General features: G+C 41.4%; 1 protein-coding gene across 1 annotated transcript in view; it reads right to left on the bottom strand.

The window, feature by feature from the left end:
- Positions 1–5,861: 5,861 nt before the first annotated feature.
- SEC22C (SEC22 vesicle trafficking protein homolog C (S. cerevisiae)) overlaps positions 5,862–18,672 on the bottom strand; it is a 17,259-nt gene continuing 4,448 nt past the window's right edge. The window contains exons 4-7 of the mRNA XM_009333293.1: positions 16,948–17,130; positions 11,278–11,396; positions 10,612–10,677; positions 5,862–8,868 (exon numbers count right to left, since the gene is read on the bottom strand). Coding sequence (XP_009331568.1) covers positions 8,668–8,868; positions 10,612–10,677; positions 11,278–11,396; positions 16,948–17,130 — 569 coding nt within the window. The 3' untranslated portion in view covers positions 5,862–8,667. The remainder of the gene's footprint in view (positions 8,869–10,611; positions 10,678–11,277; positions 11,397–16,947; positions 17,131–18,672) is intronic.

Genomic DNA, 18,672 nt, shown 5'->3' with positions numbered 1-18,672 from the left:
CTTTCCATCTCCATGCTGCCCTCTCCAGTGTGCTGGTACACGTAGGCTTGCGGTGAGGTAGGTCCAGTTTCTTCTTCACACCCGTCCAATTTCCCCTGCCACTGTGGAGGAGGGAATACAGAAATCAGCACTGCTGCCGGCAAAAAAGGCAGGCGGAAGATATGGTCGTTATAAAAACAAGTTAATCACAGAGCATATGCCACTGGGAAAGAGGAAGGACTGACGGAATCCTGCGAGGTCCCTTTCAGCACCAGCAAAGCATCTCTCAAACCGAGTTTGGTCACTGGAAGCAGCCTGGTAACATCAGCCAGCTCCAGCTCAGGCCTCTCTGCCCAGCACCGGCTTATGGGATACACCCCAGGACAGACAGCAAGGTTTGAGGTCCTGCCTGGAAGGGACCCTACGTGTCCTCTACCCCCACCACCGCCAGAGCTACCCGCTGCCATCCGGGTACCCCACCTTCCCACTCCTCTTCACATCCTTTGCCCATTTATTAGCAGAGTTTTGGAAACAAGGTTTTGCCTCTAATCCCCTTCCATCTGACTTAACTTTCCAAGCAGTTACCACAGATGGATTAAGTACCAGAAATGTATGCATGTATGCCTCCGGACTTCTCGCTAATTAAGCCGCTGGTTTCTTCTCTCAGAAACCCTCCAGTCCCTTCCTGAATCCCTCAGGCCAAGAACAAAGCCCCAGTGCTCAGACCAGGAGCGCCAATATTTAGCACAAAGAACGATGCTTTGTTCCTTAAAGACTAGCGAGACAAAAAAAGAAGCTGCAGTGGCTTTACTTTTGACAAATTGGTTCCAGCCTAGCTAGGTAGGTGGATTTGCAGTCCTGAAGTGATCCTCCTACTGTCTCCAGGATGTTTTATCTCCGTTTCATGAATCCCACAGCAAAATCTACTGGGAGAACCGTAGCATTCGTACAAGCAGGTAAAAAAAATTGGCAGGTTCCCCGAGTCAGCCGCTTGGCTTCCCTCGCAGCCTGGGCACGCAGCATTAGCTTGTACACTGGTGCCTCCCAGTGCTCACAAGAGAGAGAAGCAGAAAGCTCAAGAAGTAACATTGAAGATTGTTTCAAATTTTTTATTTTAAATCCAAACACTCCTTGCTATGTACCCGCTCATGCTTGGGGGGATCAGGAAATCCTGTGTGAGTGCAGGGAAAAGCCAAGGACATGCGAGTCCTGGGAACGGAGGCAGCAAGGCTTCTCCCTGCTTGGTTTAACCGTGAGACTACAAAGCGCTGCTGCTTCTCACCTGCTCCCTCCGACCCCAGCATCCGCAGAGTAAGCCAGCCTCAGTGAGAAGCTTCAAAGAAAGAGGAGAAAAATGACACTATGACTTAGGTACGTATGGGCTAGACACAAAGCAGAAGCTTCAGTACCAACACGGGACACATTGAGGGAATTTTGGCTTGTGAGTCCAAACCAGCAACCCAGCTTGACCTCACTGCCAGCTCTTGAGATGCCTCAAGCATCGGAGGTTCCTGCTCTGTGTCATCTGAATGTTTCTCAAGAGTCTTAAATGAGACCTGTGTGCAGGTGAAAGGCACTACCTTGGGAGGAGACTCGTCTTCTGGAAGGATGCCCCAGTTCCTGGCTATGCTCACAGCAGATATGCCCAACTTCTGCCTTGCCCTGCAGGGAAAGCCTGGTGCTGTACACACATTCAGGTCACACCTAATAAGTGAAGACAGCAAAACCCAGGGTGAGGCAGAGCCACTGCAATCCCTGCCACCCAGAGCCACGCTCAGCGGCTGTAGTTCTACTGCCGCATCCAAGCATAGCATTTATTCCCCTTTGGCCGGGGCACACCGTATCCCATTAGACACAGGGCGCTCTGCTGTTGAAAGCCTGGCGTGACGTGCACAGGCTTATTCAGCACGCCTGGCAACTTCACTGCAGCTTGACTTGGTTTTTTTGGCCTCATCCAGCAGGCAAATAAAAATAGATTAAGGCCGATCATGCCAGAAGGTCTGGACCCTTAGCTCTCACTCAAGGCCACAGCAGGTAGGAGGCGGTGGCACCTCCCAGGAGAAGGCCTCTTGTTTGTTTTGCGTGGTGCATACCGATGGGCACTAATGTATTTCAGAGCTGAACTTTCCACATAATTGCTTTTTAGTGTTTCCCTAGAAGAGCCCATGAAATAAGGGATTTTGTATGCTAATGTCTTTCCTTGCATAATGAAAGAATAAATCTCAGCCCTCTGCAGCTGTATGTCATGCTATACTGACTGGTGCTTTACATTTTAACGGTCATTATTTCAAGCCTTTCTTATTGTTCTTATATCCAACGACATTTATTCCACCAAAGGGAATTTGATATGCTTCTGTGTTTTACTTATCGTATACTTTAAGCGGGAACAGAAAGCAAAGATTTTTAAGGACTATTTGTTTTGTGTTTCCCTTTAATTACTTTTAAAATGGTTCTGCCAAGCAGCCTGGGTCAGCCTTCCTAGGGCTAGAAGAAATGACTCAAGGGAAGGACCTGCAGCCTCAGGGATGGGGAGACACCTCCCCTTTTAGCTGCATCTTCCTGATTAAAAATTAGCTTAAGCCAATCTGAGACATGCATGAGCTCAAGCTCACACTGCTATTCACCACCATAATTTGGCGAAAAAGAGCTACTACCACAGACTCCAAGGGAAGGGTTATTACCTTTTATCTGCCCGCCCACCCGCAGAGGTTAACAGCTTCTCTCCTTGAACAGCCCTTCCTGAAGCGCCTGATGAATACAGTCGCATGATATTACACATTTGCAGCATGGGAAAACGTGGCAGATACTATTCACTCTCACTCCAAGGTCATCATTTTCACCAGAACAACACTTTAGAGGGAAAACAGTGCACAGCAATTGGTCAAGTTTAGAAATACCACTTTGTTAAGACTTTTGGAAAAGAAAGACTGAGGGGAAGAGGATTAATTTCCACCACCACCCCAGGGAGCTCAATCCTGCTGACATGATATTGCTTCTTTCCAGAGCGTTCTCCAAATGGTCATACCTTTAGTAGAGATTTATTTGCAGACAGCCAGGAGGTACCTGTAAAAGCCAACAGGCATGGAATAAAGCCTCTGACCCCCCTCAGCCTGCATCCTCAGCAGAGGCACCTCACTGCTGAGGTTAAGACGTGGTCGACTGCTTTTAAAAACAAACCCCACTTGAGAGAGACTGTTCAACTGTCCCCACCTCCCGCCTGCCCCGCTTTTGAGCTTGCTCCAAGGGTGGCCTTGGACACAAGAGCTGAGCCAGCCAGCATCACGAGGAGGTAACACATTTGGAGACAGAGCTGCTCTTTTTCTTGTGGCCACTGTTTCCTTCCCCCCGTCCCCTGAACAGTTTTTCCATGCAATTAGGTCACATTTGAAAGTCAGCACACAGCAGCAGATGAGTTACTTTGTTTAAAATAAAAACATGTATTTCTATCACCTTAGGAGTTGTTCCTCTTTTGGCACAGGGACCCTCTGATCCTCCCACCTCCTTTTATCAGCATCTTCAAAAGAAGAAGGGAGTTATAATTGCTTTCTCCCCTCACCTGAGAAAAAGAGGGAAAGGCTGCTGTTCTTCTCTATTGGCATCTTGAGAAGAAACACGCTTTGAGCAATCATTTATTTACAGAACAAAAATAACATCTAGATTTCAAAGGGCAGAGCAGTTCAGAAGAATAAGGCTCTCTCCTCCCTCCCCTGCCACCAGCTTTTGCTTATTACCACCTACTGTCTGCACAACCTGCTGTTCTGCCTCTTTCCTCATTACGGGGGCACACACAGGCTTCTCTCTTTCTCTTTTGAGCATGGCAATGAGCGCCGCGGCACTGTAACTATCTCAAACCTACTGCTGACATTTCCGTGCCGCAAGCCAGCATCCGAGCGAGCTCCAAGGCTATAAGGCCAAGTCAAGGCAAAGAGTGGGATATATATTTGGAGCAGACGAATAATGCTGAAGAATCTGCAGTTCTCCCAGATCTGCTTTACCCACGACTGGCCTCCTGATAAAGAATCAGCCTCAGAGATCAGAAAAGATTGCACTTTTCACACATTGGAAACCAGTGGAAGAACCCAGCCCTTCACCCATCATGTTTTGCTTTTGCTACAGATATCTAGGTATCGTTCCTGTGGAGGACCAGGGAGCAGAAAAATGGGAAGAAACCAGTAGTTCCACAAGCCTGACGTCTTCCAGCTTTTTGATTTTTACCCGATTCTTTGGTTCCTGATTAGGCAGGGTCCTCTGTGAGTCCTGCCATTCAAAGCATCACTCTCCCAAAGCACATTCGTCGATACCTGAACCAGACACATTCAGACAGGGGGAATGCTGAATTTTCTTTCGCATAATGTCATTTGTTTCTACAAAGCCTGACGAAGCAGTGTTTTCAGAGCTTTTATGAAAGGTAGCTGAAACTGGCCAAAAAAGTCCGTAAGCTGTTAGCAGGGACTGACTGGTAGGACTAACTAATAGGCCTAGTTCCATTAAGAGACTAGGCTGAAAACCTAACAGCAATCTGCAAAATCTCCATTACTCACTGCGAAGCAGCTGGAAAAGTATCTACGGGACCATGTTACATCTTACTTCATGTACTTCAACACTCCAAAATGCAAGTTTTGGAGGAAAAACCATGTAACACCATCTCTGAAATAAAGAGCAAGACTGTTAAAACTACAAAGAGATTATGTCACAGCCTACTGCAATGTGTTGCTTGGATAAGCAAGTTCCTTTATACATATTTATAAATATATTTATATAGTTCAGCAGATGAATTGGTGACTCTTCAGTATGCAGATGACTGAATAAAAATCCTACCTAAATCCCCCTGAACAAAAAGCATCAGTGTGAACTCAGGTAGATTAGGTATCAGAGAGCACACCACCTCAGAGAAAGCCACCACGAGCTCATACAGGTATTTCTTTATGTAAGAGACCACATGCAACCCAGCATGCACTACGACAGCATTTGAAATCACTCTGATTTTGAAGCTATTTTTTGAAGAGAAGAATTGGGTTTATTTTTTAAATATTTTGGACACTGCCACATGAAACACTAGAGATGCATACAAAAATGAAATGGATAATCTACCTTGTTTCTAATATACTCAGATATTTCAAAACTAGAAATGAAGACAACCATTACAAAAAAGCCATTTATTAGATATATGTACATATATACATATACATGCAAAATTATTTTATACACATTTACACAGGTTCAATTATTAATACAGTGCAAAAATGTCTAAAAAGGTACCAGCCCACCTTCTATAAACTTAACAGGTCTTTGGGAGGAAGAAAAAAACCCCAAAAACTCACAGAGAATGATCAGCTTCATAAAGTGACTAAGCACTGCAAATCTTTAAGTTAATGAAGTTTATTCTTTGCCGATTTTCTTGTGCTGAGCTGCTGGGTGAGGACAAGAGTTTCCAAAAGACTTATCTTGAAAACTGACAGAATTAAGGAGGTGCAATTCAAGCTACATTAAACAGTTCAAAGTCGAACAAAAAGGGATGGATTCCTGTTTGGGGATTTGATTCAACACAGGCATAATCCTGCGTTATGAGTCAGATTTCATGTACTCAAACTGCAAGTCATTCTTTTTTATTAAATCTTAAAGCACTGAGATCAATGTAAACTATTCTATTCCTCTTGCTGTTTCACCAGAAGAAAAAGTTTAACTGTATAAATACCACACAGATACAGAAGCCATTCAAAATACTAACATTAAAAAAAAAAAAAATAGGTCTATGTGTGCCCTGCCTCACCCCTGAATCATAATCCAAACCTACAAAGTGCACAGATACTAACGCACATGTATTAACCCACATAGAATCCTTAATATGGTTTACACATATTACGAGGGGGGGCGGGGGGGAAGGTTGCAAAGGGATTAAGACTAACAGCAAACCAGAGCTTTGTTCATTTAATAGAAAAGGTCTAGTCGCATCCTCCATCTAATACACAAAGAGGAAAGAAAAAAAAATTTTACACGAAGGCAGAACTGAACCAACTGGGTTTGTTTGATTTTACTGAAACATTTTCAGGAAAAAGAAAATACTAAACAAAAGCTGAATTTAATCTTTATCCACTCTAATTATGTTAATTGCACAAGCTACCTATATACCTTGTTCTACCACTCTTATTGCAGAGCTGTTGCTAACAGCACCTGGCACAGGATTGTATTTGTTTTATGATAAAGCAAACAGTCAGATGCTCGGGAAGCATTAGGAACATTACAGTTTCTTCCAATCAGCTCAATGCAAGGATGAGGAACAAAAAGCAGATAATGGTTCACTGGCCCCATGCCCCCATTGTGAATGCTCTGCATGCCTTAAGCTATATAGCAGGCTAGCTTTATCCAAGCCTACAGAGAAACAGTAAAGCTCTTTTGGACTCTTCAGCCAGGTTGAGGCTAAAAGGGTAGGAGCAGGGAGTTGGGTCATATCACTAAGGTGCTTTTCACAAAGCTTTGACTATCTGTAGTATGAAATGCTTCATCCTTTCCCCGCAGGATGATTCCCCACGGTAACCCAGTGGGCTGATACCCAGCTTATGCTCCTGGAAAACACATCAGTCATCAGATCCAGTATCCTTAACAAAGCGTTAAGTTTCTACTATCAGATTTTAGCTAGTGTCCTTTTTTCAGATTTGTTTTGTTGTTTTTTTTTTTTAAACTTGTAATCCAAACTCCTGGCTTAGTTCCCTGCAGTCTCTAAGAGTACCTTACCAAGTAAAACTGGGACTGAACAGCATGAAAACTTAAAGCTTGTCAGTACTAAAACCCCCACATCTGTGGGGTCATCTGGGTGTCTTAAGGACAATGGTTGAATTCTGGCTTCATTTCTCCACCTACACTCTGGCAGAAAACTGGGGTAATGACAGACAAACAATTTTAATCCGCTCCCTCATTAACAGAAGAGTATTCCCTTATGTCACACAGCTCTAGCTGTTTTCTTAACTGGCTGGCTAAAATATTCCTCTGTCATTCCTACTAGACTATTCCTCACAGTCAAAAGGATTTCATTGTGTTATTTTTACAGTAAATGGGCTAACACGGGATGGAAGACAAGTACCTACATTTTACTACCGGCAAAAGCTCTGGCACCAAGTCTCTTGATGTCCTAGAAACTGTTCAGGTTGTAATGGGCTGCCTATCAATGCTGTTGTTGCAGTCAGCTGCATCACAGAAGTGCTTCCAAGGTACAGCACCACAGGTTTCTGGTCTAGTAGTCCACTGATACTCATGTTTGCATCATGAGATTTCAGGAAAATTCACTGAGATGCAAGAAAGTAATTTTGTTAAGTATTTCTGCAAACTCAGGAAGACAACTCCGCATCACGTTAATCTCTTTGCAACCACTAGAGGTAGAGACTATGTGAGAGGAAAATAAATCTTTGGTGAGAGATGTCTGGTGGAAGAAATGGGGCGACCAGAAAACAGTTTCCTACAAAAAAATAAAAGAAAATCTAGGACCATACTTCCACAATAACACACCTACAGTTCTCTACATCTTCTCAGTTTGAGTCTCTACGACCCTTCAAGGACAACTGCATCAAAATGCTATGCTTTTTTGTTTTTTAAACAGACAGCCTAAATTATTCATATATGTTCTAAAATGCCCATACGCACCTCAATACATTACATACAAGAATACCCAGTGCAGCAGAGGTTAAGAATTTCAGCTCTTGAGTACTATATTCAAAAGTGCACACTCATAAATTCATCTTAGTGTAAGAACTCAACACCATTAACTAAAGGTGTTTTATGTAATAAAGAGAACCTGCTCTTGCTTTCCATTACTGGAAATGGCTTTCTACTCACCAGCTGTAGGTTTTTTTAAAAAAGGTGAAGGAGTCAGTGGCCTGTCATAAGTAAGCTTGGAAGATTTATTATCCGTACAGACCAAGCAAACGTGGAATTACCCTTATACTAAGCGTGACCTTAACCAAGGAAATAAAGGCCACTTGAGCTGAAAGATCACTTATATTCACTTGGTTTATTTTATGCTGCCCTAAGCGTATTTGCAATTAACCAATGAGCACATACTTAGCTACGATGCGCTGTTTAGCCAGGAGATATTTATAGCCTTTATGGTTTTTAAAAGAGCCACAGCCTTTTCCTTTCTGTCAAAACCTAGAAAAATTACCCTGAAGCTCATCCTAACAATTTTTCCCACTGATATTGAACTTATCTAATTATGGCAAACAACTCCTTTACCTACATTTACCAAGAATCTTAATGCTTAACAAATTCTATAGACAAAAATGTTACCCACCACTTTATCTTCATTTTACTGCACAATTTTAATATTTTCAGAAGCACTGGCAGGGCAAGACATTGACCTGTCAAACTGTTACAAAGCCAGTAAGACAAATGGCAAAATGCTGTCTAGATGGTATTAGTCAAGGAGTAAAAGCCTGTTCATGGTTAGGAGAACCTCCGTCTGTTGATGACACCTGAAAAAATCTACCATGCACAATTACCACATGCCATGTTAAATACAGCTACATTCCTCACTGTATGTTTGACATGATTACAGCATCCTACTTTATTTCAAGTTGCTTTGAAATATTCTCCTTGCAATAACCATTGTCACAAATCTTTAAAATCACTCCAAGCTATTTTTGGCCAGTTTAATACAAAAAAAGTTGTAAAAACAGAGTAGCAAACCCAAAGTCTTTTTCATACTCCGCAGTCAGGCTGTTTCTCCATAAGTTGCCTTGTCAGTATCTGATAAGAAGAAAGAGATGCCACTCCTATGTGAAAGGCTATTTGCCAGAGGTTCCGTAATCCATACAAGTAAATGTTGCATAAACAGACAGAGAAGAAGAGTACAAACGTCTTCACCTTCCTTGCCGAGCTGTAGAAGAGGTACAAGTAACACTACAAAAGGACCAGAGAGACCGCGTTAGCATTAAACTATGTACGTACAGACAAGAGACGTAGCTGGGAATTGCTGGCATATCCATGCCACTCGGATGTGTCTGCCATTGCAGTGATCACTAAGAAGCTCAAAGCTTCCCTTCAACTCCTATGTTGAAAGGCCCTCCAAGAATAGCTGGAGTGGTGGCCTCAACCCAGACCCTACTGGGTGAGCACAGATACCAAAAGAAGGCTGTCAGCACAACTGGCGTCCCTCCTGCCTGCCTCAGCCTGGATTAAAAGGAGTCCGAAAGCTGAGCCAGCTTTCAAAAACACCTATGATTTTCACAAGACAAAGGCTCAGAAGCAGGAAAACAGCAAACCCAAATCTGCTTCTGCCGTATTTGTTCTTGGGATAAGTAAAGGACTGCATTCTCTAGACTTGGCTTGGTAGAAAGACCATCATTCCTGTTAACACGTTTAGCTGGGGTTTTGGGCTCTTTTTCTTTTTAAATTCAAGAACAGGTGGAACCCATTTGCTAAGCATGTGTGAAGAGCAACAACCATTACAGGAGAAAACTAAAAATCTACAAAGTGCTCGCAGAAGAGTTACTTTTTTAACTCAGGCAGTAACAGATCATGCTTTCTCACTTAAGGTCACAGTTTCCAACTGTGCTGATGACACAAGTAGAGATCAGCATGTAGAAAGCGCTTCACATTTGAGCTCAATTTATGCACAAGCATTTTGTGAAGATGACTGCTATAGATCAAAAGGATAAGAGAGAACTCTTCTTTATTTAGCTTCTCTAGCTTCAGGTGCTAACTTGCAAAAAGCAGGACAGAGCCTTTCTTTGTGACGAATGACTTGCATCAGGTATTTAGATCCAAATTAATACCTCCATCTTAAAGCTCTGCCATGAGCAGAGGCTGAAAGACACTAAATTGTATTTATTATGATACAATAAAGAGCCTCTGCAAGTTTTAAATACCATAGGTAGATAGAAGTCTTCAAACAGTGGTCCCAAACCATTAGCCAAATGCAACAGTACTAAGCAATGAATACCCTGTAGGCATTATGTTATTCCTTCTGTCAACCAGAAACCAACTACAGCAGCTTCCTGCGATGACAGGCTAAAAACCCAAAGATTTTGCAAACAACATACTGCCCTCAAGTTAAAGGTTGGGGACCACTGTTTTAGGCATTTAAGGAAGCGTTCAAGAAGAACCCATTTGGACCATATAATATTTTCCCCATTCAAACTCCTCTGCATAAGGAGGTCAGAGAAAATAACTCGGGGGGGGGGAGGAATCTAAGGAAGTCAGGAACGACATTTGTCTCAAGAATTAAAAGTCATTTTTAATGTAAATTAGAACATTTTCAATACTGTTGCTATCCTATATTTGCTTAGTCTTTCAAGGTGGTTATGCTACAAAAGCCCGTCACTAAGTCTGCCGCTGTCAGAAAGACACCGTGTCTAACCCTTTGGGAAACAAACCATCTTTGGGCTAGCTCTTATTTATCACACTCAGCCCCATTTGGCATGTCAAAACATGAAAGCACTGAAAAATCTTGCACCTGCAGTTTGCTAAGGGTCAAATTGTGCCTGCAACTGTATTTGTGCCACTTCACTGAAATACCTCAGTGGAATCACCTAGGTAGATAACTGAAAACCAAACTGTTCCTCTGCTTAGCTGAAGGTTATTTGGTCTCGTATATTATAATATAAAAATAATCAGAAAGCATTTTATTTACAGTTAACATACCTGAAAAACACAGGCTAGAAAAGGAAGGAAAAAAGATATCACATTTCCAATTCCTTCACGGTCCTCCTGTTCGGATTAAAAGAAGTGACAAACAACTACGTCAGCTACAGTTTTAGCAAGTACTGCTTGATATTTTAAAACGCTATATTTCGTCAGGTACCTCTCATCCTAGTTTATGTTGATTGACCGTAACAGTGTTAAACAGCAAGATCAATACCACTGAACAAGATACCAAGAACTGAGGTTTATGTGACAATTCCTGCTAAATAAAACTGTGCCACCATAAAATCAGGGCACTTTTTTTTTTTCTTTTTTAAAAGCTGTTTACAGTTTCACATGTTTAAAAAAATATTTACAGAAAAGCATCTAGAACAAAATACAAGAATGGGGGGAAAAAAAAAAATCCAGCCAGCCTGGCAAGACTAAAATATTTCTCCAAATTTTAATCTCCCTAGAAAAGAATAAAATGCAATGTGTTGCAATATGCAACAAAACACATGAGGTCTAGCAGGTGAGTAAACAATTGTACATTCCCTGGACAAACAAAACACTTCCTGTGGAAAGATGTATGCTCTACTAAGAAGCAGAACAGTCACCCTTAATCCAGTTACCCAAATAATTCTCTTCCTTTGACTCATTTACAGGTTTCAATTCAATCGGGGTTACCTGAAATGAATACTCTGCTAGGTGAACTCCTCGAATGAGATTCAAAGCTCCACACATGATGTTCAGAACAAGCGACAGAATCCCCAGGGGAGTCACACGCTGCACACTGTAAGTAGGGACTTAAAAAAAAAAAAAAAAACAAAAAACAAAAAAACCACCACGGACATTAATGAAAGGTAGCACTATTCCTTTGAATCTTTTAACTTAAAACAGCTCAAATCAGCTTATGCGGGTTTTAAACATTTTCAAAACCTTTCATGCTTGCTCCAGAGAGGACCAATTATGAATAGCGTCCTGGTTTTGGCTGGAATAGAGTTAATTTCCTTCCTAGTAGCTGGTACAGTGCTGAGTTTGGGTTTAATATGAGAATAATGTTGATAACACACCGATGTTTTAGTTGTTGCCGAGCAGTGCTTACACTAGTCAAGGGCTTTTCAGCTTCCCATGCTCTACCGACTGAGCAGGCTGGAGGGGCACAAGAAGCTGGGAGGGGGCACGGCCAGGACAGCTGACCCAAACTGGCCAAAGGGACATTCCATACCATGGGACGTCATGCTCAGTACATAAACTGGGGGAAGCTGGCCGGGGGGGGCCGCTGCTCGGGGACTGGCCGGGCATCGGTCGGTGGTGAGCAATTGCACTGTGCATCACTTGCTTTGTGTATTCTTTTATTATTATTACTACTATTTTACCTCATTTCAGTTATTGAACTGTCTTTAGCTCAACCCATGAGTTTTCTCACTTTTACTCTTCTGATTCTCTCCCCCGTCCCACCGTGGGGGGGGGAGCGTGAGCGAGCGGCTCTTTGGTACTCAGTTGCCAGCTGAGGTTAAACCATGACAAATAGAAACACCTTTTTTTGTTGCATTACACTGTTCAGTTCTTCAGACATCTAGAAATCAGCAAGAGCTCTGGAGTACTTTTTAAACAGATTAAGCAATAGACTTTGTTCTTGAGCTATTTGACATTAATGTCTTCTTTTATGGTGCACATAGAAATTTTTCAACTGTTTATTTCAGCAGATAGGCATACTTACCATTCTTCACAGGTCACTAGAAAAGCTAGAGGCTTCAAGCACCCAAAGGTCTGAGAAAGAACTTAGATTTCTGACCCCCACAGAACCAAGACAGCAAGTCATCTCTTCCTCAACTGGTAATTAAGTATTTCTTCCCACTGACAGTTTGAGGGTTCACTCTGCTATACAGCAATTTAGTTTCACCTTCATAGTTTCCACACAGCATTTGGTGCCCTCATCAAGCAGTTGCCAGAATACAGTGGTAGGAGCCAAGGACTTTGAAGCTCTGCTGCTAGAATAGTTGTTGTAGGAGTTGTCAAGATGATACTACCCAGTCACAGAGGAGAAATGCCTGTCACAGAACTGCTGGTCTTACCTCTGGGCCTCTCAGACTGACAAAACACAGTCAAAACTGTGGCCTAGGAATTAAACTGGATGCTATAGTGTCTGGCCTTTGAACCACATTTTACTGTGCATTACAATTCCCTTTCTCCCAAACTGCCCACGTTTCACATGTAGAGAATTACCTGTCTCTCTCCTTTCTCACCTCCTCCACTACCACTATTTACTCTAACACCTACACACCCAAATACCATTACTTCAGGATGCTCTGACTGATACATACCTAATTAAGGTCAAAGCAATTATTATCAATTTGTATTTAACTTTGGAATTTGCCGCTTCTAATTCAGGCTTTCGGTTGTCCAAAAGCTCACCGATTTTTTTTCCCCTAGATATACTAGCTAGCTCAACAACAGACACCACACCTAGATACCCACCCACATTTCTTGCCATACCCTCCCTGCCCTTGGATCATCACAAGTAGAACACTGTCAGCGTAATAGTAAGAAGGATAATTTGCACCTCGGATACCAAATCCAGATCCTCTCCCGCACCAACATCCGTAAGATACAGGAGAGAATGAATGAGCCCTCAAGAAGTCTCCCCAGCTCTCAGGATCTTCTGCCTCCTGTCCAGATGTAGCCAGCTCCTGACTACTGTAGATAAACAATGCAACACAGCAGGGATCGTCTCCGGCTTCATTTCAGTGACCGATGAAACACCGTAACAGCTTAAATATTGCAGTACTGCATGGTTTAAGATAGGAAAACACTTGTCTCTTCTCCTCCAAGACAGATTTTGATAGATGATGTAAAAAAGTTTGGTGCCAAATTAATATAGGGATATAAAGTATCTTTTATAAGTGTCTATGTAATTAATTTGTCTGGCACACACTCATACCTCCATAATTTCATCTCCAAAGCAGCTGCAAAAGGAACTGTATTAATTCCATTTGCTGTATGTCACATTATGTAGCATTAATGTATGTTATTGTCATGCACATGTTCATGTAAATTAATGGTGCAAGTAACCCTATCATTCAAAGGCAATTTTGCTTTTTTGCTATGCAGTGAAATTTAAGGTCCAAACAGCACACTGAACAGGAGCTGTACCAGCACGTTTGTTCATTCACTGACCTGAATATTCAGTTTCCTATTATTTTTGATAAATTAAATCATGTTGCAGCTACGTATCTCTCTCTCTCTCTCATGGAAATTTCCTAATAAAGACTACTGTTTCTTCTTCCTCAGTTTCTAAGGTTTACTTCAGAGGCACACAGTGTCTCTCAAAGAAAAATTACCAGGCACAAGTATCATTCATTGCACAGGATCTTGCGAGCTATACATGTCAAGAGTTCCCAGTCCCCAGGGAAGAACAATGCAAGTCTCAATATGTTGCTTCTGCAGCATGGAATATTATGTAAAAGTTACTTTTTTGTTGTGCAGTAGGATAAAAAGAATTGCTATCACAGATGCAGGGGAGATTACAATAGCCAGTTGCTCAGGGTTCAGAGTCTGTGAAAACCAATCTTTAAATTGTTTGCTGTAGAGTTTTATTTCTGCTATATCATTCTGAGGTTTAATTCACAAACTGAAATTGCACAGAACAAGTGAGATGGGTTCTGCTAGGGAAAAATTATTACACTTCCTTGTGTGAATTAAATCTTATTTTTACAAACAGAATTTCATACTAGAATTGCTTATTACATTAAATAAAGGAACAAGAGAGCACAAGCACTCTTAGTCCAAGACAGCACAATTTTGCACAAGCACAATTAAATGCCAATTGGGTTTCAAATGGATTTGACTCTTCAAGTAGAAAAGTTGTGCACTTCAGAGTGCAAAAACCATACAGAAGATGTTCCGGAGATTGTGGATTATCTAGCACCCAGGAAAAAAAAAAAATGTATCTGCAGGTTTGAACATGTACAGAACAATTCTGTGAAAACACCCTCACACAATGAAGAAATTGAAACTTCTGCCCATAAAAGGTTTTCTGAGCAGCGGCCTCTGGCTATTTAACCGGAGACTGACATGAATGCCTGTACCACGCTCCATTCTGTCTCTTCAAGGCATAGCACAACAAGGGTTTGACAATGAGTCACATACTCAAAGCTCCAGATAAAGACAGCACCAGGAGTGAAAAATGAAATCAGACTCAAAACATTTTAAAATAAAATACAAGCACACAAAAGACAGAGATGTGAGACATCTTCAAAAAACACCTTGAAAAGGACTCTGTGATGGAGTGTGTGCCTACAAAAGACTAAGAACATTCATCAAGGGGAGCACAATGCTGCATAATTTAACAGCATGCTTACTGGACGAATAGCACAAGTTGTTCTTCTACTTCATAGAGCCAGTTCTGATGTGAAAACTCCCCCTCTTCACAGAAAGCTACTTACACTTCACATTTCTTCTGTATGCATACCCCACTGTCCTCCGGAGCTTTAACAGCTGTGCCCACACCAAAACACAAGGTGATTGGCTTTTGCAACAACAGCTGAGGTTGTGTAGATGTTGATCAAGGATACAACGCTAGTGTCTTTCTAGCACGAATTGGGCTGGGTTTAGTTAACAAAGGAAGGAACAAACAAAAGAAAGAATAAAAGAAAAAAGAAACAAAAAAGCTTTTGTTCCTATATGTACTAACAAGGACAAAACTGCCCTGACTTTTCATACTCCTTTCACACTAAAATGAAGAGCCAGGGGATGTGATCACACAGCTCAAAAGAAGGCAGGAACCAGCTACAGCCACGTAAGGAGGCTGATGTTTTGATCAATCCATTGATTGATCTATCTTCACTATAGAATGCAGACACAATTAAATTCTCCTCTCCTGCAACCGTAACACTTCAACGTATGCTCAAGAAGTCTCCTGTATAGCACAGCCACAATATAAGTAACATTAATATGGGAACAAACACTATCCACACAGCTAAACTTAGAGCAGCAAAGTGGGATTCAGCTGGTAGGTAATGATGAGAGGAGAGAGATATAAGCCAGGAAAGCTGACTCCAGCTGAGGGAAACAGATGATCATAAACACGATCCTTAAAATAAAGGCAGAACAATCTGTAAGAGTATCTGGGTTAGACCAGACAGAACAGCCAGAAATACGAAGCCAGATGGAAAGTAAAAGAACACAATTAAGAATATGGGGGAACTGAAAATGTATTTCCGATCTGTGGACACAGACTAGCTTGCAAATGTTTACTGGTACTGAAACTGTTCACACTAGTGCAAAGAATTTCTAAGCCCTGTCACATCATGAAAATATTTAACTGTCAAGCACAGTTCTGAGGAGCGCTCACAAATCTGACTGGCAAATAAAATGTTTTCAATTCTATTTTCAATTTCTCCTGGCCACTGCCCCTCTATATTTTAACTTAAAATACCTATGTCAAATTAAATTCCAGCTCATCCATCAGAAACAATAAGACTGAGCAACCGGAGCTTAATTTTATTAGTGTTTCATAAGCCAAGAACAACAACCAAAAAAAAGAGGAAATACAAGCTCATGGCACTCCAGCTGCATTTAAACCGCCATGCTAATAGGATTAAAAGCATTTCATTTCATACAGGAAGTAGGCAAGGTTTTGACTATGCAACTGAAACACAAATAAGAAGATACCAATTTTATAATAAATAGGTAGAGGTTAGTACTTCTAAAAGCAGGTAAAATGTCAGTATTTGTTACAAAAAGGTCCCTTGTCAAGCCTCTATGTGTTGTTTATACAGATATATATATCCTCTTTCAGAATTTTAGTCAAATGCATTAAATTTTAAAGAATAAGGTAAAAGGACAAAGCAAAGAGGGGAGAACAACCCAAGACAGACAGTCTGGGAATGAGAGTTTTGCCCTCAGCTCATATTCTCATCTTTTCTTTCAAGGCTGAAGCAACTCATTCAGACTGTAATTATGTATCTTCTATTAGAGTTTGCAACCAGCAATGAATTAGTTGAGCTTCTTTTGCCATAGAAAATTTAACAAACAACTACCTTAAAAGCAGGAGAATTTAACATGGAAAATGCCAAGTCCAGTTACAACCAATTGTCCATATAGAGAAGCTGATCTAAGGCTGGAAAAAAAGACACTACCACGAGTCCTTACAGGCTCTGATGCATACCTGCTATAATCTAGAGACCACATGTTGTTTACTAGGAGAGAAGGGCAGTCTTTCTTCTTGGGTTTCATACACGAGATGTATGTATTTCTCAGTGCAAAAGGAACCACTGCTGTTATATGTTTTTCTGTCGTTTGCAAAGTTAGGTTGAGGAAGCCTACTGTCACCTGTGCGTAGTAGTAACTTACCAACCTCCACATGAACGCCTGCATGCCCACCGTTAGTCATCCCATTCATCAGCTCTGTATCCTCTAGTTTCAGCTGAACCGGGGGCCGGAACTTCAGCTCCTCCTCAATCTTCTCCCAGTTGGCCTTCATTTGAGAGCCACTCGCACAGTTAAAATGGCATTTCACCTTCTGAATAATGTTATCTGGAACAGTATAAAAAGATGCTTCAATTAGCTCTGCAAAAGTTAAGTGCTTTAGGTAATTATTAATCAAACCATGGCATTCTTTTTTGATTGTTTTTCATTTCTTCCTTTATTTCTTTTCTTATTAGTTTTAGGTATAAAATTTCACCGCTGGTTAGGGAACAAAAATACCTCTCCTAGGTATTTTATATCGCACCCACTCCCTTCTGGATACTTTAAATCTCAACATCCTGCCTGCCAGTGGACTGAAAACAAGCTTTCATATTCCAGAGTGGGTGTCAACACATATCTTTAACTACCCATGAACTACCATGGGAAGCAATTCCACACGTGTTTTAACAATGTCAAGGATTAGTTTTTTTCCAGCACAGAGATAAATTAATTCAACCTATATTTGAGTCATGAAGCAACTCTGGCAGAGGCAATTCCATAGTGATTCCACCAGCGTCCAAGCCACACATCTACATAGAGATCACCCTGCTTCATTTCTCACACTTTAAATTTAATACCATTTGCAAGCAAATCCCTTTCCACAAATGTTGCTGCTGGCTTGACAGGAGTTGCACTGAGACCAAGTGGAGAATTTGTCCAAGTACGAATTACTCACACCTCCAGAGCTGAAGTACCTCACTGTGGATACTACTACTTCCTATTTAATTGTGCGAAAATATTGGCAAATTCAAGCTATTTCAAATGCTCAGGGAAATAAAATGCAGAAACATCTACTTTGCTAAGATATCCTATAAGTAAAATCCGTATCTGCAAGATATTGCTACACTAGAAGACTCACATAGGTTGACCACAGCTACTACTGGATATGATACATATATCACAGCTTAAGCATAAGTTTTGAGACCACAGAGGAGGACTTTATGTTGTGCTATAACAGACAGTGCCGTAAGAGTTCTTTCGTGAAAAATCCTGTATTTTACCTTAAGTCAGCCTGCTAGAATTACTTGTAACTACCAGGCAAAAGGCTAAGATATTATGCATCAAGTGCATCTTAGATCCACACACGGGAAGAAAAAAAAAAAACCAAAAACAACACAAAACCACACAGCAATATTGGGCAGACTCAGTAACAAAACACAGTATAATAATAAAAATGAAAAAAAAACCCACCCCTGCATTTTTTTTCTTTATAAAGAGCCTTATGCAATTAAAAGAGGCTAGAAATTCCCAAATTCCTACTCAAGTTAAAAAAAGGAGTAATTTGGATCTCAGCATAAAACTACATCATGCCTAGAACGTGCCCTGCAGGGAATCCAACCAAAATACAAGATCATAGAATGGTTTGGGTTGGGACTTTTCAAGGTCATCTAGTCCAACCCCCCTGCCGTGGGCAGGGACATCTTCCACTAGATCAGGTTGCTCAGAGCCCCGTCCAACCTGACCTGGAATGTTTCCAGGGATGGGGCATCCACCACCTCTCTGGGCAACCTGTGCCAGTGCTTCACCACCCTCAGCATAAAAAATTTCTTCCTTATATCTCGTCTAAATCTACCCCCCTTTAGTTTAAAGCCATTCCCCCTTGTCCTGTCG

Source organism: Pygoscelis adeliae, unplaced genomic scaffold, assembly GCF_000699105.1.
Source record: "Pygoscelis adeliae isolate BGI_AS28 unplaced genomic scaffold, ASM69910v1 Scaffold88, whole genome shotgun sequence".
In the NCBI taxonomy this organism is placed as follows: domain Eukaryota; kingdom Metazoa; phylum Chordata; class Aves; order Sphenisciformes; family Spheniscidae; genus Pygoscelis; species Pygoscelis adeliae.
Note: the sequence above shows the minus strand (reverse complement) of the source record. Positions and strands in the feature narration are given on the sequence as shown.